Source organism: Rhinolophus ferrumequinum, chromosome 17, assembly GCF_004115265.2.
Source record: "Rhinolophus ferrumequinum isolate MPI-CBG mRhiFer1 chromosome 17, mRhiFer1_v1.p, whole genome shotgun sequence".
Taxonomy (NCBI): domain Eukaryota; kingdom Metazoa; phylum Chordata; class Mammalia; order Chiroptera; family Rhinolophidae; genus Rhinolophus; species Rhinolophus ferrumequinum.
In genome coordinates, this window is record NC_046300.1 from 17,744,450 (window position 1) to 17,770,995 (window position 26,546).

A 26,546-nucleotide genomic window follows, 5' to 3' on the forward strand; every position below is an offset into this window, starting at 1 on the left:
GATCTAACAGCTGATTATTAGGTTGGTGCAAAAGTAATTTAAAAGGTTAAAAATAATTGCAAAAACTGCAATTACTTTTGCACCAACCTAATAAAAAGAGCCAAGGAGAAAATTAGTGAACTGGAAGATACTTCAGAGGAAGAAATTCAGAATAAAGAACAGAAGAAAAAAGGATGAAGGATGAAACATATAGAAGAAAGAGTAAAAGGCAAAGAAGACACATGTGACTGGAATTCCAAAAGGAAAAGAGAAGGAAGATGCAGTAAAAGCAATATGAGACTTATCCACAACAGAAGAAAACATCCTGGCGCAGATTCAAGAAGCCCTACAGAGCAAAAGTAGGACAAATAAATAGAAATGCACAACTTGGCACATCGTGTTCAAACTAATCAGAGTCAAATATGAAGAAAAAAATATCAAAGGTAATAAGAAAGAAAAGAAAGAGTATCTTCAAAAAAGCAACAATAAACCGACAATGAAAGCCCAAAGACAATTGAATGATAACTTCAAAGTGCTGAAAAAAATTACTGCCAACCTAGAATTCTATACTATACCCAATGAAAATATCTTCCAAGGATAAAGATAAAGTAAAGACATTTCCAGACAGACACAAGGTAAGAAAATTATTATATCAAACCTCCACTAAAAGAAACACTAAGGGATGCTCATTAGGCAGGAGGAAAATAATTGCTGGTGGAAGGCTAGAGATGCAAAAGGGATGAAAATGGAAAGAGTAAATGGGGGGGACATAAATTGAAATTTTGTAATTACATAAAGCAGTAAATACTAAACACTAAAAAATGGTGTATAAGTCAGGAAATAGTTTAAGTATATTAATACATAGTATTTTAAGTTGTGTAATTGGGGAAGAGGGTAAAAGAGATATTAAATTTTAATGAGTCTTGGAAGCATGTTATAACTTCTGGGATAACCACTGAAAGAATAGTGATACAGAGGATGCAAAAAAAAAAAAAAAAAAGAAGAAGAAGAATTAAAACAATCAAAATAGGAGAAAGAAAAGAGAAGAAGAAAGGAAGAATGTGCAAAACCAGTGGAAAGATGGCAGATTTAAATTGAAAGAGATCTGTGATTTACTAGATGAGACGCTCCAATTAAAAAAACAAAGATAAGATGGATTTTTTTTTTAATTAACCATTTATTTTTATTTTTTTAAAGATTTTTTTATTGGGGACGGGGAACAGGACTTTATTGGGGAGCAGTGTGTACTTCCAGGACTTTCTTTTTTCCAAGTCAAGTTGTTCTTTCAGTCTTAGTTGTGGAGGGCGCAGCTCAGCTCCAGGTCCAGTTGCCATTGCTAGTTGCAGGGGGCGCAGCCCACCATCCCTTGCGGGAGTTGAACCGGCAACCTTGTGGTTGAGAGGATGCGCTCCAACCAACTGAGCCATCCAGGAGGCAGCTCAGCTCAAGGTGCCGGTGTTCAATCTTAGTTGCAGGGGGCGGAGCCCACCATCCCTTGCAGGACTCGAGGAATTGAGAACTGGCAACCTTGGTTGAGAGCCCACTGGCCCATGTGGGAATCGAATCGGCAGCCTTCGGAGTTAGGAGCATGGAGCTCTAACAGCCTGAGCCACCAGGCCGGCCCAAGATGGATTTTTAAAAATTCACTATTTGCTGTTTACAAAAGATATCCCTAAGTAACTCATGCGACAAAAATAGATTGTGATGGAAATTAACATGTAAGTAGAACTGAATGATATTAAAAATATAATATACTCAAACCCATGGAATGCTACTAAAGCTACCTTGAGGGAAATGCAAAGCACTAAATGCTTGTGTTAAAGGAGGAAAAAGGCTGAAGATTCTTGAACTAACGATCCATCTCAAGAAATATAACAAAGAATAGCAAAACAAACCCCTTCATAAAGAAGGGAACTAATAAAGAGAAGAGCAGAATATTATGAAATAAAGAAAAACAAACATATACTAAAAGAGATTGACAATATATTACCTCTGAAACTTGAATTGATACATATGACCTCAACTCAAGCATCATCTATATCTTCCTGATTTTAGACTTTTGGGGAGAGTGTTTCTATACTAATGCTTTCAGCCAAAGCTTCTGTATCAGAAAAAACTCTGCTGATTCCAAACTGACAGCAGAAAAGAATGTTCTTTTCCATTTTTAGTTCTCCTAACCCAGTGTCTTCTTTGTCTGTTTCAGGACAACCGTATGTAGCAAGGGGAGTGGTGAACAGCAAATCATGAGAGCTGTCGATGTGAGAATTGAGAGCAACCCGGCTCCTGGTGGTACATACAATGCCCTTTGTATTAAGGATGAAGGTCAGTGCCAGAGCCTTTGTAAGGGTCTAGAGGATGTGCTCATGGGGGTTGCCATCTTAGGTTGCGCTCTCTAGAAGCAGACCTGGAGATGAGGATACACTGAACATGGTGTATCAGGAAGTCCTTCCAAAGAAAAGCCAATAGGACAGTGGGAAGTGGATAGAGAAAGGAAGCGGACCAAGCAATGGTGAAATACGAAGCAAAGTCCACAGTGACAGAGGTGGAGGATAACTTTGACTCCATGTGCAGGGGATCTCTGGAGACAGTGTAGGTCACCATAGTTTCCCGGAAAAGTCTGTCAGCTGCTAGTTAGGTGGCCTTGCTTCTGAAGGTTGGCTGGCTGTTGCCTGGGGTGATAGGGGTGACTGAGCCTTGTACTTCTCATCATCTAACAGGATAGCCTGGGCTTTCCACCTCACTGGCCTTCAAACAGGTTGTGTGTATGCAGGTGTGTGCCCTTTTTGCCCACCATTGTGCCGCATGAAGCCAGAAGTTGGAAACATCCTTTCACATCCTGTAGGGCACCAAGGTCAAAGCCAGGATGGTGACTCCAAAATTGAGTTATTGCCGAACCGATATAATATGCCTGCTGATCTAGTGCAAAGGAACACAGCTCCAATTCAATAGTATTCCTGCCCAAAATGCATAACTTGAACCTAATCCTGAGAAAAGTATTAGCCCAAACTCAAATTAAGAAAGAGCCTACAAAACGACTGGCTTATCTATACTCTAAAAAATGTGAAGGGTAAGAAAGACAAAGACAGTCTAAGCAACTGTTCTAGATTAAAATAGACTAAAAGGACTTGACAATGAAATCCAATTTGTGATCCTGGATTATATCCTGGCCAAGGAGAAAATAGCCATAATTGATGACATCTGAATATGAATTATAAATTAGATAATAGTATTGTATCGATGCTTAATTTTTCTTGATTTCAGTAACTGTGCTGCAGTTATATAAGAGAATATCTTTGTTCTTGAAAATATATACCAATGTTCTTAGGGACAAAAGGACATCAGATCTACAGCTTACTCTCAAGTTGTTCAGAAAAGAATTACAGTATAGGTGCACATATTTATATATTTGTATGGTATATATTTGTGTCTCTGTATCTATATCTTTCTGTCTAGAAGATTGATAAAGCAAATGGGGCAAAATGAAAACACATTGGTTTCAAATCTAGATAAAGGATTTTATGGGAGTTCCTTATTTTTACAACCTTTCTATAGCTTTGAAATCATATAAAAATTAAACATGTCAAAAAAATAAAGTGTTCTACATACTCCTCCAAAAATGACAACAGCAAAAAGAACCCCTCATAAAACAAAACCAAAAAAAACCCCAAATCTGAGTCATGGGGAACCAACCCGTGAAGCACATTCACGACTCCTGTGAATGTACGAGTATGTGAAGCCTGACGCCATTTTAGCGGAGCGAGCACTGTGTGTGGTTCATTACAAAGTGTTCAAGAGCCCTGAATCCCAGGGCAATTTGTCTGAGCCTAGCCTGGCCTCCCCTCACCTCCAAGTCGATGGAGAGGGGCAATGTGGAAAAGACTGGAGTCTTGGTGTTACAGGGCCTGATTTGTGAGGAGTCTCAGGTGGGACTCAGGAATGCATGCTGAGTGAGGGCTGCTCTCTCGGGCTTTCTAGAAAAGCAGGATGGATCCCTGGGATCACTCAGAGAGAGCTCTGTGCCTGTTCTTCTGCCTTTCGTCCTTTAGAAAGAGCACGTAAGCTGCTCACACACAGTCCACCGCCCTGCTCAGTGGAGCTGCTGCCTTTCCTCAGTGGAGCCTTTGTTGACAGCACAGTCAACGGGGAAATTTGTGTGCTGAAGGAACGGGTAGCGTCTTAGCAAAGCTGACAACAGGCAGTTCCTTGGGGTTCCTATGGCGGGAATGTAGATGAGTTCTGGTTCAGCATACACCCCAGGGCAGTATCATCTCCAAAAGTTGCCTTTTTCCACATGATGCCCCGTCCTGCTTAGCTCCGTGCTGTTGCTTTTCTTTGGCAAGACAGAAGCAGTGAAGTGTGCTAACTCCAAAAACGGCAGACATGTGCCTTATAAAGAGCCCAGAAGGAAAACAGAGCCTGTGGGACATTCAGACAGCTTCCTCCTATGTTTTCTTTTTTTGAACTAAAGTTCATTATGAATGTAGACTTTTCCCATTTTCCTTCCAGTATTTTTGTTTCACAGAGAGTGAATTTCCAGTCCTGTGGTGATCTCACTTAAACTAATAAGTGAAGTTATTTTTAACCAACTGGATGCTGATGAAATAAGCTGCCTCCACTTGGGTTCTCTGGCTTTGCTTCTCTTGGCAGCTTGTCGGGGGAGGACGGCGTGGGGTCTAGAGGGTACCCACAAGGCTCTACTCTGGGTGTGCTTCTGTTTCTTCCCCGCTAAACCAGGGCTGGCCAGGCTGCTCTGCCCACCAGCCCACCTCACCTTCTTAGCACTGCATTCCACTTTCCCTGCATGCCTGTACTTCCCTTAAAAACAGAAATAGAATTACTCCCTTCCTTTATGTCATCAAGAAGAGAGCTGGATGCTCATCTTGGGAGCAGTCAGGAATTTTTGACAGGATGAGAGGAGCCGATTCTCAGGTCTTCTTGGAGGAGGCCCCGGGCCTCAGAATTGGCTTTGGGGAAACTCTCCAGCGGTGATCTGGAGCCTGGAACCAATCGCAATGCTTTGAGCACCTGATAGAACTTATTTAGTTCAGGGTCTCCCAAGGGAGTGTGGAAGATTCTGTGCTAATTACCATTGACCTGGCAATGGCCGTTTGTTTATTTGTCCTGGGTACTGCAAAGGCCAGTGCTCAGACTTGTGGCTGCTTTAGGTAGATTGATGGCCAGATAGATAGATAGATAGATAGATATAAAGGTTTCATTCCTACTGTCAAAAAGTTGACAGTGTCTAAGTAAAAGATGAATGCATTTCCATGACACAGAAGAGAAGGGTAATTAGAGAGACTTCCTGAGGCAGTGGCAGTGAGGCAGAATTTGAGGATTTTGTTTCTGGAAACAACAGTTAGGAACGGGAGGAGAAGACAATGCAGACAGAACCGGTGGCGCAAAGGCCCAGTGAGTGGTTCAGGACTAGCCCTGGGTAAGCCATGGTACTAGGGCTTCAGGCGGGTGAGCTGGGTTTAGAACATCCCTAGGGGCTTGAGTAGCTGTGCTGGGCAGGCCTGAAGTGCCTGAAGAACCAGATAATCCTCATCACGGTTAGCAGTGATGCTCCCGCCTCTGCCATCCACACACCTAGGCCCAGACGGCGTCAGGTCTGGCTTTCCCCGGACTGGGGTCTTCCATTCCATATACCTGTGCTAGATCAGTTCTGATGCACAGTCAGTTCCCAGGAACAGCAAGTGTCTGCGCAACCAGAGAAATGGTGCCAATGGGTCCATGTTCTGATGGTTCTTATAAACATTCTGTCTTGCCCTTCTTCCCCCCACTTCCTGTTCAGCCATCATGTACTTGGCTATATTTGGAGTGAAGGAACTGGGCATTCCATTATCCTCATTACGTGAAGAATGATGCAAAAGACCATCAGTCACCAACGTACTTGGGAAATGGAACTCATGTTTATTCATGTCCCTAATTAAGTTCCAGGCGGGCACCGGGCACCGGGCATAAGCTCATTCCATTCCGGTAACAACCTTATGAGATAGGGGTCATTATACATTTAGCTCCATTTTACATATTTAACATGTTTTCTAATTGTAAACATGAACATCTGGTGATTGCAGTAGAAAGTATGAAGAAACTGAAAATCACTCATCATCCGTCAAGACAGAACATTTCCTTCACCCCAGAAAGTTCCCTGGAGCTCTTTTCCAAAAATGCCCTGATGCTCCCCATTCCAGCCAAGCCGGAGGCAATGTCTGCTGATGGCCGTGACCGAGAATATTAAGTTTGCCTGTTTTTCAGGGGGCACTAGTTCTCCAAGGATAATCCCTGGACCAGTACTGTTAATGTCACCTGGGAACTTGTTATAAATGCAAATTCTTGGACCCTAATCTTGACCAACTGAGCCAGAAACTCAAAAACACAGCAGTGTATGTGTGTGTGTGTGTATGGCTTACAAGCCTTTCGGCTAATGCACATTCAAGTTTGAGATGCAATGATGGCGAGTTTGAGAACTAATGATAAAATCGGATGGAATGAGAAGGACAGGCTGGTTCTGTACTGGGTGGAGTCCAATGGGAGGGACGTGGGCACAAAAGATGACTTCTTCACCTAGCTTAGGTGAACCAAAAAGAAGGAGGAAAGGTCAAGCATGTGTGTCAGAATTTCTACACCCTTGGTTTGTGAAACAATAATAACTGGGTTTGAAGGCTCTTCTTTATAATTTCAAAAGTCATGATGGCAGTCTTAAAATTTCTCAGAATAAAAGCATCAGCTTTCGTATGAGTTGTAAACTGTGGAAACTGGTTGTCAGAAGCTCTGAATGGCAAGCAAATGCATCCTTTTACATTGAAAATATGAGTCATTGTTCATTAGTACTATTTGTTTGATAGACAAGATCGCTTATAAAATCTCTTTCCTTGGAAGGGAAAATAATAGAAATTGCTCTTTATGTTGAAACTGTTGAAACTCAGCTCTAAGGTCTCAGAAATCCACAAACCACAATCCCGACCTGTGGAATAATTGAGAAGTAGCAGTAAAGACTGCTCAAATATAAGTTTCCCTAAAGAGGAGAACAGGGTCCAGGTATGTAGCCAGCTGTTTTCCATAGCTCTCTCGTGAGGTTTAAGATGGGAACGTTAGTGAAAGGACCTAATTCAAGGTGCACCTGGACACGGGTGGTGTTTTTGGCATGAACTTGGTTGTGTGAACACATGGAATTGTGTTCCTGCAGCTTCTGAAGTCACACCACCTAAGAAACAGTGTGTTTCCTGTCTTGAACATTTGTGGGAAATCCAGAAACATATGATATGTGTACCCAGACTCTCAGGAGCATTATTATGGTTTTCCTGAGCCAGAATCTAGCCCACGCCATTCTGGAAATTATATCTGAGGGAGAAGATCCCATGAGTCTGGTAGGGTGTGAATTTGGCCTGAAGTTCCCCTTTACTCTCAAAATAGTTACCCTGCTCCTGGATTTTCCTCCAAAGAGTTGCTGTTGTGTTTCACAGATAGAGCTGTGGGAGGCTGAAAGTGTTTACCAGTCCTGTGATAAGTGTTGGGTGAAGAGCATCCAATTTCCCAAACTAGATCCTGGTAAGAGGAGAAAAGACTGGGACATCCAGCATAAGTTGCAGGCAGCTGAGGATGTTGGAGAGAAAGAGCCTTTTGCCCCTGAGAGACCAGCTGGAATTCAGCCGAACCTTGACTGAGGCTGATGACTTTGGTCCATGTTTCAAAATGCCCTGCTCAGACCAACTGAACCCAAGGTCGATGCTTCTCTCCTCAGTGGAGGTGCCCCTGGACTAGTGGCCACTGTCAGATGGCTTCCTGCCCCTGCTTGCCACATAGGTGAAATAAACAGTTGATCTCGTAGACTATACAGTCAAGGCAGTTTGGGTTAAAATGCAACATTCTGTGCTGACTTCCTACAGTACCGCCACACCCTTTTTCATTCAAAATCTCTCTTGTTAAAGCACACGCATAGCAATGATTCTTTGTGAGATTGCTACCAAGGCTACAAGCTGTGAGGTCAGTCAGGAGGGCTTAAAGCACAAGTTGCATTTTCTATTTTCATCTTAGCATCTCTCCTTTTAAGCGATGTGCTTGTTAGGTCATTTGACAGCCTAAGGACTAAAGGCTTTCCTTTTCAACATAAAAAATTAGAAGAGGAAATTTCAATTTAAAATTATTTCCTTTTTTTTTTTTGAAAGGAATTTGATGCAGCAATCCCACTTCTAGAAATTTATCCTAATGAAATATGTACAAAAATATACATATGAACTGTTCATTTTAGCACTGTTTATAATAGTGAAAACTTGGAGTCAGTATAAATGTCAGTATAATGATTAAATAATGTGTGCTATAATATAGCCTTTCAAAAGACTGAGGTAATTTATAGTTTTAATGTGGAAAGAGCTCTAAAACACTAGGGGAAAAAAGACTTCTAGTTTCTGATCCAGGATGTAAGGAAAGAAATTGAATCAATAACTAGTAACCTTTCAAAACAGAAAGCACCAGGCCCAGATGAGTTCACTGGTAAATTCTACCAAATATTTAAGGAAGAAATTATACTAATTCTCTACAATCTCTTCCAGAGGTTAGGAGCAGAAGGAATACTTCCTAACTCATTCTATGAGGCCAGCAATATCCTAATACCAAAATGAGAGAAAGACATTACAAGAAAAGAAAACTACAGACCAATATCTAATGAACATAGATGCCCAAATCCTCAGTTTAGCAATTTGAATTCAACACTATACGCGTATAAAAAGAATTATAAACCATAACCAAGTGGGATTTATTCTAGGTATGCAACGCTGGTTCAACATTGAAACATCAATTAATGTCACCCATCACATCAACAGGCTATAGAAGAAAAAAACATGTGGATCATATCAATAGATACAGAAAAAGCATTTTTCAAAACCAACACACATTCACGATAAAAACTCTCAGCCAACTAGGAATAGAAGTGAACTTCTTCAGCTTGATAAACAACATCCGAAAACCTACAGCTAGCATCATACTTAATGGTGGGAAATGTGAAGCTTACTCACTAAGATTTTATACATATATATACATATATACATATATATATACGTATATACATATATATACATATATATACATATATATATATATATATATATATATATATATATATATATATATATATATATATAAAATGGGATTGATTCTCTCTGTAGCTACCTGAAATGACACACAGCAAGAGTGCTCACTGCCCACCTTGGGGCTGGAAGTCTGACCTGGTTGGCCCAGGTCCCCAGCCTTATAACCATGAACCTCTTCCCTCAACTAACATCAATGTAAGTGTCATGCCACATGGTGGCGCTGTTTTGGATGTGTTCCATGGACCTCTGATGCCAAGGGTCTCACCTGAGGCAGACCTAGGGGACTCCTGCCAATGTAGGAGGAAGGCTTGGGCTCTCCCCCTCTCACCTTCTGTGCTTCCTCACTGGCCCTGGATGGGCACTTTAGTGGCTGCTTTATGGACCAGCACAGATTTTTAGTAAGCAATTTACAAGTTTTAATACAAACCAGTCTACCTTCATTTCTTAGAGGCTCATTTCCAGTAAAAACTACACACCAGTGTTGATGAAAGACTGTCCAGCCTATGGAAAAGTTTTACAAGAGTTTATTTAAGGCAAATTTTTGAGGACATACCCAGAAGCAAAATCTCAAGGATTGAGAAAATGCTCCAGAGGATGGCAGTTTTGCCACTTATTGTATACATTATGACCAAAGGATAAGACATAGAGAGGATTTCATGAAATCCATCGGTGATAGATTAAGAGGGCAGGAGAAAGCAAAATGGGGAAATCTCTAGGATTGGATAAAAAGTAAAACAGAGAGACACATAGTGCTTTTGCACTGGTGAGCACAGGAGAGTTAAGTAACATTTACAGCACATAGAGGTGGTGTGTGGGGAACCAGGTAACAATGAGGGTTCTGAGGTCTTGTGTTCTGGTGCCTGCGGTTGTGCCTTGGAAGGGTCTGGAAAAGAAAATCACTCTGCCATGTCAAAGGTATGTTATCCTAGATGCATAAGACAGTGGACAGTGGACGGCGCTCACTTAAGGTAAAGACTGACCTTTGCTAAGGAAGCTACAGGCCTGGGACGTGACTACCCGCCATGACCTGCCCAGTTAGGAATTTATCAGACCATCCTGTGTGGTTACTGTTGATCACCGAGTGTGTCAGGCCTGCCATGTGGGCCAACCCCAAGCTTGTCAGGTTTAGTATATGGCCCCTTTCCTCTTCACACCTGTAAAAACCTTCTCATAGGAGAACTAGGGCAACGAGTGAAAAGCGGACATGGGCGGTGACTGCCTCTGGGGCCAGCTTGAGGGCAAAGTCAGGAACAGGCTGCAGGGCACGGTGGGGGCTCTTCTCCATCTTCAGATCCAAGTGTGAGGCTTCCCCCCCAGAGTGAACCCCAATGTAAACTGCAGAGCTTTTGTGATTTTGAGTAATAATATAGGTTCATCAATTGTAACAAATGTACCACTCTAGTGTGGGATCTTGATCCTAGGGAGGCTGTGCATGTGTGGGATTGGGGGTATAGGAACTAACTATACTTTCTGCTCAATTTTGCTGTGACCCTAAAACTACTCTAAAAATTGTGTGTTTGTTTTTTATAAAGAGTGAGTGCTCAGTAATACATATTATATAATCCCATTATATTAAAACCACACAACACACACACACACACACACACACACGCACACACACAATCTATCCACCTCTGTGTGTTTGTGTATGTCTGTATCTGTATTGATGTGTATATATCAAACTGGTAACAGTGTTACTGTCAAGGTTGGCGGAGGAGGAGAGGGCCACCCTCTGCTGTATTTATAGTCTATAACATTTTAACTTTGACAACAAATACCTATTCACTTATGTAAATAAAGCAAAAAAAAAAAAAGGGGGGGTGCGCCTGTTGCTGGGTATAGGTCTCTGGGTCTTCCTTTCAAGGAGACATAAAGGGTAAACATTGCCTGGCAATTTTGAAACACAAAATTACATTTTTAAAGCACATTTATTCATTAAAGTGTAACATTGTCTGGCAATTTTAAAACACAAAGTTACATTTTAAAAGCACATTTATTCATTCAATAAATATTTTTCGAGTGCCTCATTTGTGACAGGCGTTCTGCCAGGCCCTGGGAATGCCAGGGTGAAGGAAAAACAGCCCTTGTGATCCCAGTTCAGGGTGCAGGCGGCACCCACAGAGGGGGAACGTTGTCTCTTACGTTTGTTTTCCCCCCAGGCTGCAAACGTTCTGCATACTTTGGGAAAGCTAACTGTGATTATTCCTTCTCCTCAGAGAGGCCGTGTGGAGACCCGCCTTCTTTCCCACACACCATCCTGCAGGGACGCACTGGCGTAGAAATGGGAGATGAGCTTCTGTACGTTTGTGCCCCGGGCCACGTCACAGGTCACCGTGAAAGCGCCTTCACCTTGCTGTGTAACGGCTGTGGGGAGTGGTATGGCCTGGTGCAGGCCTGCGGGAAAGGTAAGCCACCCCTGGGCTGGGCCACCTCCACCTGCCCTCGCGCTGTGAGCAGAGTGGCTCCACGTCTGCAGGCAGCACGTGGTGGGCTCACCTCCACAAAGGTCCCTTTGAAAAGAGGCTTTCAGACCCTTCGTCTGAGTGCTGGACCTGGCACCATGTCCACCTGGGTTTTCCTGCAGCATTTCAGATGCAGCGTATCCACAGCTGAGTTCTTCATCTTCTGCGCAGGAAGTAAAGAGTGAACAAAACCCTCTCGTCTTCGATAAGGACCGCACCAACTTTGGGTTAATGTTCTGGCTTATTTCCCTGGAAATACGATTAACATTCAATGCTGGCTGCAGTACCAGGGAGCAATGCTTATGGTAAAATGACCCCGGTTGGTACACTGTGCTAGGAGGATTGTCGTGAACGCAGGAGAGGAACCCCAGCTTTGGGCTTCCCTGAGTGTGGTGATTCCTGTGATTGGGCATGACCCTTGTGGGGACCCTGAGAGCGAGGCTATGGGGTTGTGACAAGAACTACTGACTCTTGTGGGACATGGGGCTTGTAAACTAGGGTGGGACCACAACCATGCACGCAAGTGCTATTCCATTGCACCTGAACTCACAGGGGTGTCAGAGGTGGGTAGTGAAGCAGGGAAATGAACTCCAGGACAGCTGTGTAGACAGCTGGGCACTGTCCCCACTAACAAGAATTGCCCGCCGCTCTCCTGCTGCCTTGCTCTACCCCCTGGTCTGTAGCCAGTGGCAGACATGTGAGTCTGACTATTCAGAGACTGAAAAGACTTCTGGTGGACATTGAACTCCCCAAACCTGATTGGATTCCCCCAGATGTCCCTACTCCATCATCATCGCACACCTGGGGGTCCTAGGTTTTTGCAGCCACACATACATGCAACCCATACAACCCCCTGAGAAATTTCCCAATAGCAAAATTCACCATCTACAGCCATAGCCTGGCCTGGCCTCCCCACTCCCGACCAGGGCTTCTGACTCCTACACCACAGACCTCATGCCAGACCCTGAGTTGTAACCTGACCTCACAGGGCTCCTCTTACCCCAAGACTGCTTCAGGGACCACCTTCCTGACCATTCCCAAGATATCTGGGTACCAAGCAGGGTATATATACCTGCTTTATAGAAAGCAATGATGCCAGCACCACGATTTATAACAGTTTGTCCCTAGAATGTCCTCCAGACCCCATGAGGGAACCATGACGAGACTAGGGCACTGTCCTGTCTGCAAGGACACGTTGTTGCCTGAGCTGTAGTTGGTTGTCTTCACTGCTATCCACCATCCATAGTGTGACTCTACCACCGGTTATTTCTCCAGGCTGCTGGTAGACAGCTGGCTTGTTTGTAAGTTGTGGCCATCACAAACTACACTGCCATGATTTCTCATCCGCATCATTTGGTTCCCACGTGAACACATTTCTGTTGGTTTGTGGGAGTGGGATTGCTAAGCCGGGGGAGGTGTGTCTTCAGCTTTAGTGGCCACTGCCAAGAGTTCTCTGAAGTATTTTAACCAGTTTCCTGTCCCATCAGCGGTGTATGGGAGTTTTTTTGTTCAGCGTCCTCACCAGCCTTCAGGACCGTAAGATTTCACCTTTGCGACAATCTGGGGACTCCTCTGTGGTAACTTGGAGCATTCATTTTTCTGGCTGAACACTTAACACATGTTAACCAGGCATCCCATTTCCTTAGTATAGTATCTGTCCACGTTTTTTGCCCATTTTTCTAATTGATTATTTACATCATGTAGAATTTCTTTTTTACATAAGACTTTCTTAATTAATGTGTTACAAATATTCTCTCCCATTCTGTGAGTGTCTTTTAATGAATAGTTTTTAAATTATTATTATTGTCTATTTTACTGCCTTCAAATTTTCAGTGAACCATTAAAATTTTTTTCCAGTCATTAGCCAACTGATACTTTAGTCCAATGCAATAAAAGCGAATTAAGATAAAACTAACATGAAGACATTCCAAATATAAGCACAATTTTTTTGTTGTTCAATAGGCGTAGAATTCGCTGGTCAGATTGTTACAAAAGCTTCTAAAATATGTCCTCTCAGCATCTCTACTTGCCTTGTTGTATATTAATGACAGGTTACAGACCGGGCCAGGTTCTAGAAGCACAATTTGAGCCATCTCCTGGCACTTTCTTCCTCTTTCCCCTGTGCTGCTGCTTGGTGGCAGAGCTCCTTGCCAGTTCTGACCTGTCCGAGGAAATCAGTCATCAGGCGGGAGCATTCCTGTTTGTTGAATGTATCACCTCAGAGCAGACCCATATTCACCCCGAGATGGTTAATGAGCTGGCCGGTGTTTCTGGTGAGGCCCTGAGGGCCCACCATCCCATGAGCCACACCCACCAGCCAAATGGGTTGTTTACTGGCCCCAGTAGAGTGAGAACTAAATGCAGGTTTTGTGTGTCTGAAATGGTGTTTATTTTCTCACTGCAAAGCAGAGTTATTAGAGCTTTCAGCTGCTGGGCAGGAATTTTGGTTTCTATACTTGGCTGAGTATACTGAGTATATTACAGTTTTCATTACTCTGTAGATTTAACATTTAAAGTCTCTGTGCCATTATGTGAAGTGTGGTGTGTGTGTGTGTGTGTGTGTGTGTGTGTGTGTGTGTATTACAAGAATATCATCATCAGGTATTTCCCCCCATTTTGCATGTATTTTTCCAGTGAACATTAACTTTTTTGATTAGGGAGCTGTTTCAAATTGAAGGAAAATCATCTTGGGGGAATGGGTCAAACATGTGGATTTGGATAACAACTTTCCTTGTACTCCAGGCTGGTGGGCCATTCATTCATTCACTCATGCCACATCCTTTCATTTGGCAGGGTCCTAGGTACTGTGTATACAAAGTTGAGCAAAACTGCCCCAACCGTAAAGGGAACTCTAGTAAACCGGATGCCTCAAAGGAGACAGAGAAGCAGGAGATGATGAGGTAGGAGGGAAAGCTGGGAAATAGGTGTTGCAGAAGGTGAAATTTTAAAGGAAGCGTGTGTTTCCAGGAGGAAGAAATGCTCAAAGCCTGCAGAGATCACGTAAACAAAAGCTGAAATGTGTGCTCTGGCGTCACGTTACAAGAAGGTTCTGGTGGCCTTGTATTTTGAGTGTGTGTATGGGGAGTGGGCTGCACCTGGGCCACACTGCGGTGAATACGGAAACGAGTCAGACAGTCAGGAAGAAAGCCAGGGACAGACAACTCATTCTCGAATTTCTGCTGTTCACGAAGTAGGCTAGAGCTGGAAGAGGATCAGGGGACCCAAGAGGTGGTGGGTGGGGGGAGGGTTGGTTTTGTTGGCTTGCCTGCTTTTTACAATGAGAGAGACTTCAGCTTCTTTAGATGACAATGGACAGCCTTAGAAGAGAAGGGAAACTGGAAGTCAATTGTCTTCACTTCCCTGAGCCTTAATTTGCTCCTGTGAAACAACGGATACTATTTATGACGTAGAGGTACCCCATGAGGTTCCTGCAGTCCATCACTTAGAACAGGACCTGTGATAGGTCTGGGCTCCGTGGATACTTGTCCTCTCCCTTTCATTTTCTTGCTGATCAAGGAGGGTATTTAGGCCTCTCACTTAAGCGATCTAAAAGGATTTGTGCGTGACACTGGCTCCTCCGCCTTTCCTTGTGTTATTGACTCTGGCTCCTGGTACAGTAAGTAATCAAAGGAAGTGTATGATTTCAACTGTCTGTTACTTGGGCGAGAAGTTTGTCTTTGCCAGCAGGCATCTAGGATTCTGGAGACCAGCAGCTGGTCCTTCTGGAAAGGCCCCTGCGGCTTTAGGACTAGATGGGGATGTCATGGACAAGCAGCTGGTAACTTTCTCATGTGTGCCTCCCAGGCCTTCTGTACTTGTGGTCCGAGCTGCCTCAGTTCTCCAGGGAGCACTCGTCCCCTCTGGACTGACCACTGACCGTCCCTGCACGTTGTGTGGCTGTCAAGGACTGTCCCCCACCCTGACCCCACAATATCTCCTTCTATTTCCTTGTGAGTTGCTGGAGCCCAGGCCAAGCCCTCTGATAGACCTGCCCCTATACAATGCCCCCGGGGCTCCTCTGTTGAGGTGACATAGGGTCCCTGCCCTTTATTCCCTGCACGACCTCTTCAGGTCCAGAGAGCCTCAGGCTCGAGTGTCTTGGAGGTCACGACTTAAAATAACTTGGTTCCCAGGACGAGTTTCGTCTCAGAGATTCTAAGGGCTCGGGGATCCGGACTATCATGAGGACTATTTTGTTCAAATTTGTCATTGTCGGTGCATTTGCATCCTGGCTGGATACTTGGGTCAGATTCTCTGAAAACAGCCTATTGGGGCGAACATGGTTTGTTGAGTGAGAAAGGGGGTTAGGAAAGCAGGATAGTTGACGGAGGGAAGGAGTTAAGGACGTGGCCTCAGCTGGATTCCCACGGGGAGCAGTGAAGCATGAATTACACCAGAGGGTCGGTCCTACTTGGGAGCAAGGGAACCAGCCTTGGGTTCCTCCATATCAGTCTGTCATTGGTTGCGGGATACTGGGCGTGGGGGGGCATGTGGCACGGAACCTTCCATGGGAGGGGTCCCATTCCACCCAGGGCAATTCTCTAGAGAAGGGGGTAACTGTGAGCCATGAGCTGCCCACACTCACAGCAGCTGGGAGACGGCGTAACACCAACAGCTTCTACTGCAATGGAGAACGGAGTTGCTCCATCAATTCGGTGGAGCACTGGTTTAAAACAATAATAATAATAATCCATTGGTGAGGTGGGACCTGCCTGGATGAGCTTGCTGAAATTTAAAATTTGGAATGATGAGTAGGAATGAACCCAAAGGGGCATGCACGCCTGGGGGGGGGTAGTGGCTGGTGCAGGAGGGCACCTCAGCCACACACAGCCCGGGTGGTATGTTCACTGCAACATTAAGGTCCAGCCTCAAGTGGCGGTGGTGCTTTTTTTAACACAGGGGAGTTATTTTTTTAGCCTTGACCATTAATCTAAATGGATGAGGATTTATTTAACTGCCATTTTTCTCCCCTCTGAGTGTTAGAATTTCTCTAGTATTGGTTCCTAGAGTCTGAGTCTGATTCTGGCTATTTAAGTTTTCCATTCTCCTGTCCAAATCCACACATCTTCTTGGTTTCCATTCCCAGTTGGGCGGCCCAAAATGTCTGTCATACCTCACTAACGTTGCCAATACCTAACTATAATTGGTCGTTGCCCTAATTACAGAAAAATCCCAATGTTTTGCTCCTAAAGTGTGTATGCAGGAGACCTCCATGCTATGTACATTTGGTTTTCTTTGGGCTTCTTATTATGCCAAGTCCCATATCCATCTTCAAAGCCATGTTTTCTCTCTGGCCATTTGCACCCTAAGAACAGTCTCTGACCTCCCAGCACTCCAGGTGGGCCCCCCGGCCACATAACCCCACTGTTGGTGCCCATGGAGTCCCACTTGTGGCCTTCCTCAGGGGCCCTCGAGGTGCCCTTGGCACCTGACCATTTGCCTACCCACTCCCCTGACCTCACGTTGCCTTCATCACCACTGTTCTCTCCTGACTTCAGTCGTCCTCTGGCCTCTGCCCTGGGTGGCGGGGGAGGTTCTTTATCCCACCTCTGTGGTTGGGGTGGGAGAGAAGAGTTGCTGGCATGAGTAGCATAGACAGATAACCCAGGAAATGAGAGATTCATGGACTCTTCCATTATGACTTGTCCCTTGTTCCTCCTTTAAAACTTGCCCTGACAAAGGGACTCTGCCAAGTGTGAAGACAGGCTCTGAAAGACCCCTAAGACTTTCCACAGCAGACTCCATGGGTTCTGTTTGTATTCTCTGGTCTATAAAATTAGGGAAGTGAGTGACACCGAGTTTGACCTCACTCTACTGGCCCCACCACCTCTGAGTCGCCTTTCTTTTTCCTTTCCCCAGTTTGTCACAGCTGTGGAGACAGCACACATTCCCGTTAGGCACCAAGAACACAGCTGTCATAAACCATACCAAACTTGCTCCATGCCATCTCTATCCTGGGAGCTTTTTCATTGTTATTCCATTTTTTTTAACAATCCTATTGAGGTGTAATTTGCATACAATAAACTGTACCCACAAAGTAGAAAGGTCTCTGAGCTGAAACCCCCACCACCACCAAAATAAAGAACATTTCCATCCTCCCTGAGTCTCCTTGTGCCCCTTTCCACAGGAGGAGTTTTGCATACTTTATCTCATTTAATCTTCACATGTCTGAGAGTAGATAGAAATGGCTTGTTCCAGTTTACAGATGGGAAAACTGAGGTAGGTTCAGTGGCTTGCCTGTGTCACACAGCCAGAAAGAAGCAGAGCCAAGATTTGAAGCCAGGTATGTCTCCTTCCAACGTCTGTATATGTCTGTGCACTTCCTCCAGGGGCCTCTTCACGGAGAGCAGAGCACCAGGGCGGTGCCAGGCTCCCTTTGCAAACTTATTGTTCCCTCAGTAAGTTCCTTTGCTCTGTGCTCTCATTTCCAAAGCCTTTGTTTTCTTAAATTAACTGCAGTTTCTGTTTTTCTTCATCTTTTGGACTTTCTTCATAGAACAAAACGTGAGCCTGAAACTGAATTTAGACTTTCCTTGTCAATATTGCCATATTTGTTCATAGGTTCATTGAACCAGTGGTTATTTCTGGCTTGTCTGGTTGTCTTTTTCAAAATTACTATTTTTAAAGGCTGTGTAGCCAAGACCAGAGGAAAAAAGAAAGTATGTGTGGGCTTCCAGAAATGCAGCACCGTGAAAAAAGATGAACGGTGGCAGCACTGGGAGAGCCTGGGATTCTGGGCTCCAGCCTTGTGTACTTCAGCCCCTGGCCCTGTCTCACCCTGATAAATGCAGGCAGTGCACAAGTGAGCCTTCTCCTTTTGCTCCTGAGTGCTATCTCTCTGTGGTATTCTCGTTTCCTAAAGTAACAGTTACATACAATGCACGCAGGGAATGATCTGATTTTTGCCAAGAGAACCCATGAAGTTTCCATTTCCTGGACTTATTGGTCTACATCAGAAGTCCCCATGTGGTGTTAGCACAGGTTTCAGGGAGGCTGTGGGGGAGGGAGAGGGCTGGAAGGATTGTTGGATGATTAAGGTGAGTGTGGACTCAAGAAAGTAGAGGGAAGGTGAGAGGAATAGCACCTCAACAGGCAAAGAGCTGGGCTTCTCCATCTGGTGGGCAGAATTTAATTTTTGGCTGAAATTCAGTAAATAACAAACTTTACTGTCACTCATGAGGAGAAAAATAGGCTTGGAACACTTTTTCATGGGTAGACTATTTGTAAACAGTTGATGTCTTTGTCTTCATTTGAGGATTATTCACCTCTTCACTCACTCATTTATCCAGGCAACAAACATTGAGGGAGTGTCTCTTATGTGCCAGCCATGCTGTGCTGGGAATATAAAGGTAGAGGGGACATGTCCTTCTCTCAGAGTTCCCAGGCTGGGAAGAGCTGGGCAGATTGTGCAGGGAGAGCAGGGGGGCATGCCTAGTGAAGGTTACTGCCAGCACAGGTGTCTTCCGTTTCCAAAGTTCCAGTGAGTAACACGCTACTCTCAAATGAGACCATTTAAGGTTTATGTCTCAAGCACCATCAAGGTTTAGATTGGTTTTACCCTGTACATGTAAGGGTGAGAAGTGTCTCTAAAATATCCTTAGCCAATCCCCATATTGTAAATACCTTTCATTTTACCAATAACAGCCCACTTCTAAAACTTACCATGGTAGTTAATAGGCCACTATTTTCACCAATAGAAAGCCATTTTAGATATTCATAGTGCTACTTAGCAAAGCAATGGTTCTGATCAAGATACAAACACTAATAGAAGTACTTGTAGTAGCCACGTCTAGAGGATGAATTTGCTGATGAGAATGCCAACTGTCCGCTCCTCATCTGTAAATTCTTAAATGGAATGCCAGTAGCAACTGGTTTACAGCTTAATATAAGTGACAGTATAGTATCACACAGTATATTCTTGAAATATTTCAAAGTACAAACATCCTGAAAAAAATGAATGCTTACTGTCTCTATAATTGAATGATATCTTAACTAAGTATAATATTGTTGAGTTACAGTTTCTTTCTCTCAAAGAGTGTAGACATTGTTCGTTTGTCTTCTACCATTGAATGTTGAGGAATTATAGGCAAGCCTGATTTAATTTTTCTTCTTGAGCATGATTTGCTTTTTTGTGCCTGGGTATCAGTTGAATTATTCCTTTATTCTTAGCATTCGGTAGCCAACTTTTCTGTGTTGGTGTTTTTCTGGAACATGGTGTGTCGTTTTGATTGTTTGTTTAAATTCTTATTTAGGAATAACATAAATATAGAACATTTCGACAGTAAAAGATTATAGAGCTCAGTGAATGCCATAAATACGCTTGTGTCGAGAAGTAGAACATCACCAGCAATCCAAAAACACTCCTAGTGTTCCTTTCCAATCACTACCTCCCTAGAATAACCATTATCCAGACTTCTAAAACCATGAATTATATTTTCCCAGCTTGAACTTTATTTCAGTAGAAGCATAGAGTATGGACTCTTGTGTATGGCTTCCTTTGCCAAACATGTCTCTGGGACATATCCATGTAGTTCCATGAAGCTGTAGTTCATTCTTTTTCTTTGTTGTGGAGTCTCCATTCTACTGTTGAGGAACATTTCTGTTGTCTCAAATTTGGGGCTATTCTAAAACCATTCTTGTACAGGTCTTTTGGTGCCCATGTTGCATCCATTCTTCTTGTATATCTAGGAGTTAAATTGCACAGTCTCACAGAGTCTGTATATGTTCAATTTTAATAGATGATGCCTAATCAGTTTTCAAAAAGGTGACACTAATTTACATTTCCACCAGCAGTATATGAAGTTCCAGGAGCCCCATTGCCTCACCAACTCTTGGTATTACCGTTCTTAATTTTTAGCATTCTGATATAGAGGTTGTAATATCACTTAATATGAATTTCCCCTATTACTAATGATTTAAAGCACTTTATCATATGTTTATTGGCTGAGTATCTCATTTGTGAAGTGCCTATTAATTCTCTTGCCTATTTTTTTTACTGGATTGTCCATTTATTTCATATTGATTTGTAAGAGTTCTTTATATTATTCTAGATACCAGAACTTTTGAGCTTATATATGTCACAAATATCTTCTGCTAGATAAGTTACCTTTTCACTTTCTTCATGGTATCTTTGATGAATAAAATTTGAATGTAGTCTAATTTATTAATCCTTTCCCTTTTTTAAAAAAATTGTGGTAAAAACATATAACACAATATTTACCATCTTGACCATTTTTAAGTGTACAAAGTTGTCTTTGGTTTTTAGCAGTTTTAATTTGATGTGCCTATATGAAATTTTCTATGAATTTGTTCTGCATGAGGTTTGCAGTGACTCTTAAATATGTGTCTTCCTGTTGTTGTCTTTCTCAGTTTTGTAAAATTGTCAGTCTATTCTGTTCCTTGCAGTTTCTAATTTATTTTCAGTTCTGTCATGATGTTACATCGGTCCTCAATTTGATTCACCCTTTTCGTAACATTTTGCTATTTTACCATCTCACCTTTGAGCTTTTGTTTAATTATACTCACTTTCTTATTAAGTTCTGTAGTATGAAGCAATTGTAAAGAATTCATTCTGTTTCTCATAAACTATTATTTCTTCTAAGTTAGGTACTTTACCTTTTACACGCATCTCCTTTTCATCCAAAAGAAGGAATGGCAGCTAGAAGGAGATAACTCAGTTTAAATGGTATGTAGTTTTGCTTTTGTTTGTTTTAAAATATCTGGGCTCTGCTTTCTCTTCAGAGATGTTGTTACATGTCCTGTGTCAAGGTTTACCTCACCTACACAATGAGAGGTCCTGGCATTTTAGAGTCCATCACGAAGAATCAGCCCTGCTGGTTAGTGGTCTGTTTCTCTCCACCCACTTTGCTTCTCAGGATTTGTTGACTCCCCTGTAGTTTGTGAAGGGCGAGAATATGTTAGGAGCTGTACCGTGCTGCTCTTCTCCACTCTGCTCCAGAATCTTCTGTTTTTCCTCTTTTGACTAGTTTTTGAAATTTGTTACAATGTATTATGCCCTTCTCCATTCATGGGTGTTGTTGGTAAAATATTTTCCCTGATGTTTAGTGTAGTTTTCTTATTTTTTAAAATTAATATCCAATTAGCCGAGTTGTCTGTGTATGTGTGTGTGTGCATGTTTTTATTTTATTTTATCTTATTGGGGGGTTTCCTCATTTTGATAGGGATAGAACAAAGAAAACATGTGAGGCAATGTCAACTGGAACGCTTAGATATTTTCAAGTGTGGCATATAATCTACCCTGACAATAAGGTGATTTTTGCTTATATCTCCAGTAACATACACAAGTGGTGTGGAATGGAAGTGATGAGCTAGAAGAAAGGGAAAGCAGAACACCGGGAGGGACAGACAGAAGGAGCAGGAACAAAGAAGCAGGCAAAACTGGAACTGATAGAAATGGGAAATGGGGTGTGGGGAGAAGAGACAGGGCAGAAGTTACAAGGACGTGTCAAGGCCACAGATCTCTGAAGCACTGGAAGAGTTTTAGTATCCCTCACACACTTCTGTTTAGCTGTTGAATATTTGAGTAGGATTCCATTTACCCATGGACCACGTCAGTCTTGGCATGTGTCGGGGGTTATAAGAAGATGGACTGTGAGAATAGTGAAGGGGCACGCCTCCTCCACTTCTCTCCTTGACCCGGGCTCCCTGCCAGCTTTCCCTCTGGCAAAACGCTGCAAATGTTGGTTCCTTTAGCTTATTTACACCCAACAGTCAATGAGCTACAGTTGGTGACCTGACAGAAAATGAATGCAGTGTCAGAATGTAACCAGAAATGACAAAAGTTGCATGGAATCAAACAGAACCATCGGTGGGCTCTTGACAGTTTGGTGTCTCTGGCTGCAAGGAGGCAACGAAGAACTACTCCCAGGTGAAATCACGTGTGGTGAGAGGCCTTCCATTGCGGATCATGCATGAAGTAACAGCTTGTGATTTCGAGTGGGTGAAAGCTTCTTGAGGAAAAATGGTTTTGGAGAGACCTGCCTCCTGCCTTTCTGCATCATGAAAGGGGGCTGTGTTCTGGCTGAGAACACAGGCGTATTCATCTTCAAGAGCAGAACCTCTGAGAGACAACTAGCAAATGTGTATTGTTTTGCAAAAATAATAATTTCTTCGGCAATGCCTGAGAATACAACCTATTTTTAAATTAAAAAAAAAAAATTGGATATGACACTTTGGGGCACAAATGACCTGTCAGATGTATGGGGTGAGAAGTTTCTTTGAATTAGGATTAAATTTTGATAGATAAGTATCCCTTCCCCGCTTCACTACGATAAATCTACTAGCAGTGGGTACGGGGAGTTCTACTTGGGTGCCCTTTTAAATCGATAGGGGCAGGGGTGCTGAGGAGAGGCTGGGAAGAGAAAAGATGCTCTCATGGGCCAGACTGCGGACTAGTTTGCTCACCAGCATGTGTGTGTGATGCGATGCATGTCCATGTAGTCAAGTAGTCCTTCAACGATGGCATCTTTTTCAGAGGATCTTCAGGGTGTTATAAGAGATTATGGTCATTCCTCAGAATTTCGAAATGAGCCTGTAATTCTCTTGTGTGTTGGGGCACTGTGCTCCTGGAAATAGATCTTCGCTTTGAGTGATTATGAGGCAGGAATGAGGAGAGTCTTGGGGTCTGAGCTACTGCAGCTTTCCCCGCTTTGTCCTCCCCGTGCCATTCATTCCTTCTGTCATCCAAGAATACCTCCAATGGGCTGGGCACTGTTCCATTCTGGGGACAATATGCCTTGGTCCCTGCCTTTGAGCACCTCATTGCTGGTGTATTAGTTAGCTTTTTTGGCATAAGCCACCCCAAAAAACTTAATGTTGTAAAAGAACAATCACTCATTTGGCTCCAATTCTTTGTGCTGGAAGTTTGGGCTGGCCTCAGCTGGATCCTTCTTCTGGTCTCGGATGGACTTACACAAGCGAATGCTGTCAGCTCCCATGTCGACTGGTCTGATGATAAATTCCTAACTGGGCAGGTCATGGCGGGTAGTCACGTCCCAGGCCTGTAGCTTCCTTAGCAAAGGTCAGTCTTTACCTTAAGTGAGCGCCGTCCACTGTCCACTGTCCACTGTCTTATGCATCTAGGATAACATACCTTTGACATGGCAGAGTGATTTTCTTTTCCAGACCCTTCCAAGGCACAACCGCAGGCACCAGAACACAAGACCTCAGAACCCTCATTGTTACCTGGTTCCCCACACACCACCTCTATGTGCTGTAAATGTTACTTAACTCTCCTGTGCTCACCAGTGCAAAAGCACTATGTGTCTCTCTGTTTTACTTTTTATCCAATCCTAGACATTTCCCCATTTTGCTTTCTCCTGCCCTCTTAATCTATCACCGATGGATTTCATGTAACCCTCCCTATGTCTTATCCTTTGGTTATAATTTATAAAATAAGCTGCAAAACTGCCATTCTCTGGAATATTTTTTCAGTCTGTAGAGATTTTGCTTCCAGGCATGTCCTCAAAAATTTGCCTCAAATAAACTTTTAAAGAACTTTTCTATAGGTTTGGAGATTCTTTCATCGACATTTGAAATAAGCCAAATACCCACCAATCCAGTTTTGGAGTCCAGGAATGTTTCACATGACACCTCAGCATTCTCTCCAGACTTTGGTTCTGGAGCTTTTTACATTGCATGCTTTCCAAGGTGCAAAATAAAGTGTGTGTGTGGGGGGGAACTAAGATCTGTTTCTGCCCACAGAAAACTTCTGACATCAAATGTGTGTGTGGGGTGGGGAAAGGTGGGGGTTCAGTCACACCGACAACCAATTCTCCAAGCCTCTGGACAGTAGCGGGGTGTCCTACAAGTCAGTTGAATTCTAATATTAACTACCTAGAGTTAGTGCCAACCCCACAGGTTAAGGGCTCAGACCCACAAGACTGCTCCCCACTTTAGATACCAATCACAAGCTCCAGGGCTTCCATACTTCTGACTAATTGGATATAAATTGAGGGTTCTCACGACCCCTTCTATAGGCTCAATAATTTACTAGAATGATTCATAGAACTCAGGAAAGCATTTTACTTGCGTTCACCCGTTTACTATAAAGGATACAGATGAACAGCCAGGTGAAGAGGGACATAGGGAGAGGTGTGGAAGGATCCTGTGCACAGGAGTTTCTGCCCCTGTGAAGTTGGGGTGAGTCCTCCTCCTGGCACATGGAGGCATTCACCAACCTGGAAGCTCGCCCAGCCCTGTACTTTATGGGTTTCTATGGAAGTTTCATTACATGGCCATCGGTAATGAACTCATTCTCCAGCTCCTTTCCCCTCCGCAGAGGTTGGGGAGTGGGCCTGAAAGTTCCAACCCTCTAATCACCTGGTTGGTTCCTCTGGCAACCAGCCCCCCATCCTAAAGCCATCCAGGTCCGACCAAGAGTCACCTCATTAATGTAAACTCAGGTATAGTCAAAGAAGCTTGTTATGAATAACAAAAGATGTTCCTATCAGCCTTACCACTCAGGAAGTGCCAAGGATTTTAGGAGCATTATGCCAGGACCCAGGGGCAAAGACTAAATATATGTTTCTTATTATATGACAGTATCATAGGGAGGCTTTCTGTTATAGTAATATTCATAGGTAAGTACGTGTTCAAGTAGGGCTTGAACCAAAAGAGATTGGGGAAAGCTCAGCTCTCTTGAGGACACAACTTCCTGAGCCTTCCTGACCTGCTATCCTTACATTCTGGCCTCCTACTGTGGGGCCTCCACTCATTTCTACTCAGCTGGATTCAGAATACTTCACAGCCTCGTCTCCCGATTCAGAAGTCTTATCAAGAGCAACTCAGTGTTTTAAAAGATACATTTTTACTTAATTATAACATACATACACATCATAAGGGAATGATCAATGAGTTATCAGAAAACAAGCAAAGCATTTTAGCCACCATGTAGGTCAAGAAGTAGAAAGTTGCTAGTAACCCCAAAGCCCGGCTCACGCCCGGACTCAGTGCTCACCCCTTCGCTCCTATTCACACGTAGCCACCATCCTGACTTTTCACATCAGAGATTACTTTTGCCAATGTTTGAATTTTATGTACATAGTATCGCACAGAATGTGTTCTTTTGTGCCTGGCTTCTTTTGTTCAACATCATGGCTGCAAGATTCATCCATTTCCTTGTTGGAAGCTGTGGTCGTTTCATTTCCAATGATGTACAGATTTTCATCGTATGACTATACTACAATGTATTATCAGTTCTGCAGCTAATGGATACTTGAATTGTTTCCATTTTTTGGTTATCATGAACATTCTTGTGGCTGTCTTTCGGTGCCCACGTGCTCACATTACTGTTGAGTATATATTTAGTAGTGGAATTGCTGTACCATGCAGCATGCATATGTTCCGTTTTAGTAGCGATTCTCGGGCAGTTTTCCATAGTGGTTGTTCCAGTTCACACTCCCACCAACAGTGCTGCATATCCTTGTTAGCGCTAGGTATTGTCAATCTGCTTCATGTTAGCCATCCTGGTGCTCTGTGATGGTATCTCATTATGGCTGTAATTAGCATTTCTCTGTTACTTTGGAGGTTGAGCATCTTTACATGTTTAATGACTATTTAGATTTCTTGTTTGCGATGTGCCCATTCAAGTATCTTGCCAAATTTGCTATGGTTTGTCTGCCTATTTATTACAGATTTGTAGGAGTTCTTTATAAAGTCTGGATACAAACCCTTTGGAGGTTATATGTGTGGCAGATATCCTCAGTTCTGTGGCTTGCATTTGAACTCTCTTCATGGTGGCTTTTGATGAACAGTTTATAATGTGAATGTAATCCTATTATGGATCTTTGTGCCCATACCAGGGTCTTAAAAAGTACTCCAGTTTCATAGTAAATCTTGAAATCGTATAGTATACATTCTCTAGCTTTTGTCTTCTTTTTCAAGATTGCCTTGTATATTTTTGGCCCTTTGGATTTCCATACATTTTAGCATCAGCTTGTCAATGTCTCAGATTGTTATTAGGATTGTATTAAATCTAGATAGATCAGTTTTGACA

The 26,546-nt window shown here is 43.2% G+C and overlaps 1 protein-coding gene across 1 annotated transcript in view; it reads left to right on the forward strand.

The window, feature by feature from the left end:
• SUSD5 (sushi domain containing 5) overlaps nucleotides 1-26,546 on the forward strand; it is a 39,335-nt gene that overhangs the window by 9,190 nt on the left and 3,599 nt on the right. The window contains exons 3-4 of the mRNA XM_033132468.1: nucleotides 2,183-2,301; nucleotides 11,285-11,473. Of these exons, the coding sequence (XP_032988359.1) occupies nucleotides 2,183-2,301; nucleotides 11,285-11,473 (308 nt within the window). The remainder of the gene's footprint in view (nucleotides 1-2,182; nucleotides 2,302-11,284; nucleotides 11,474-26,546) is intronic.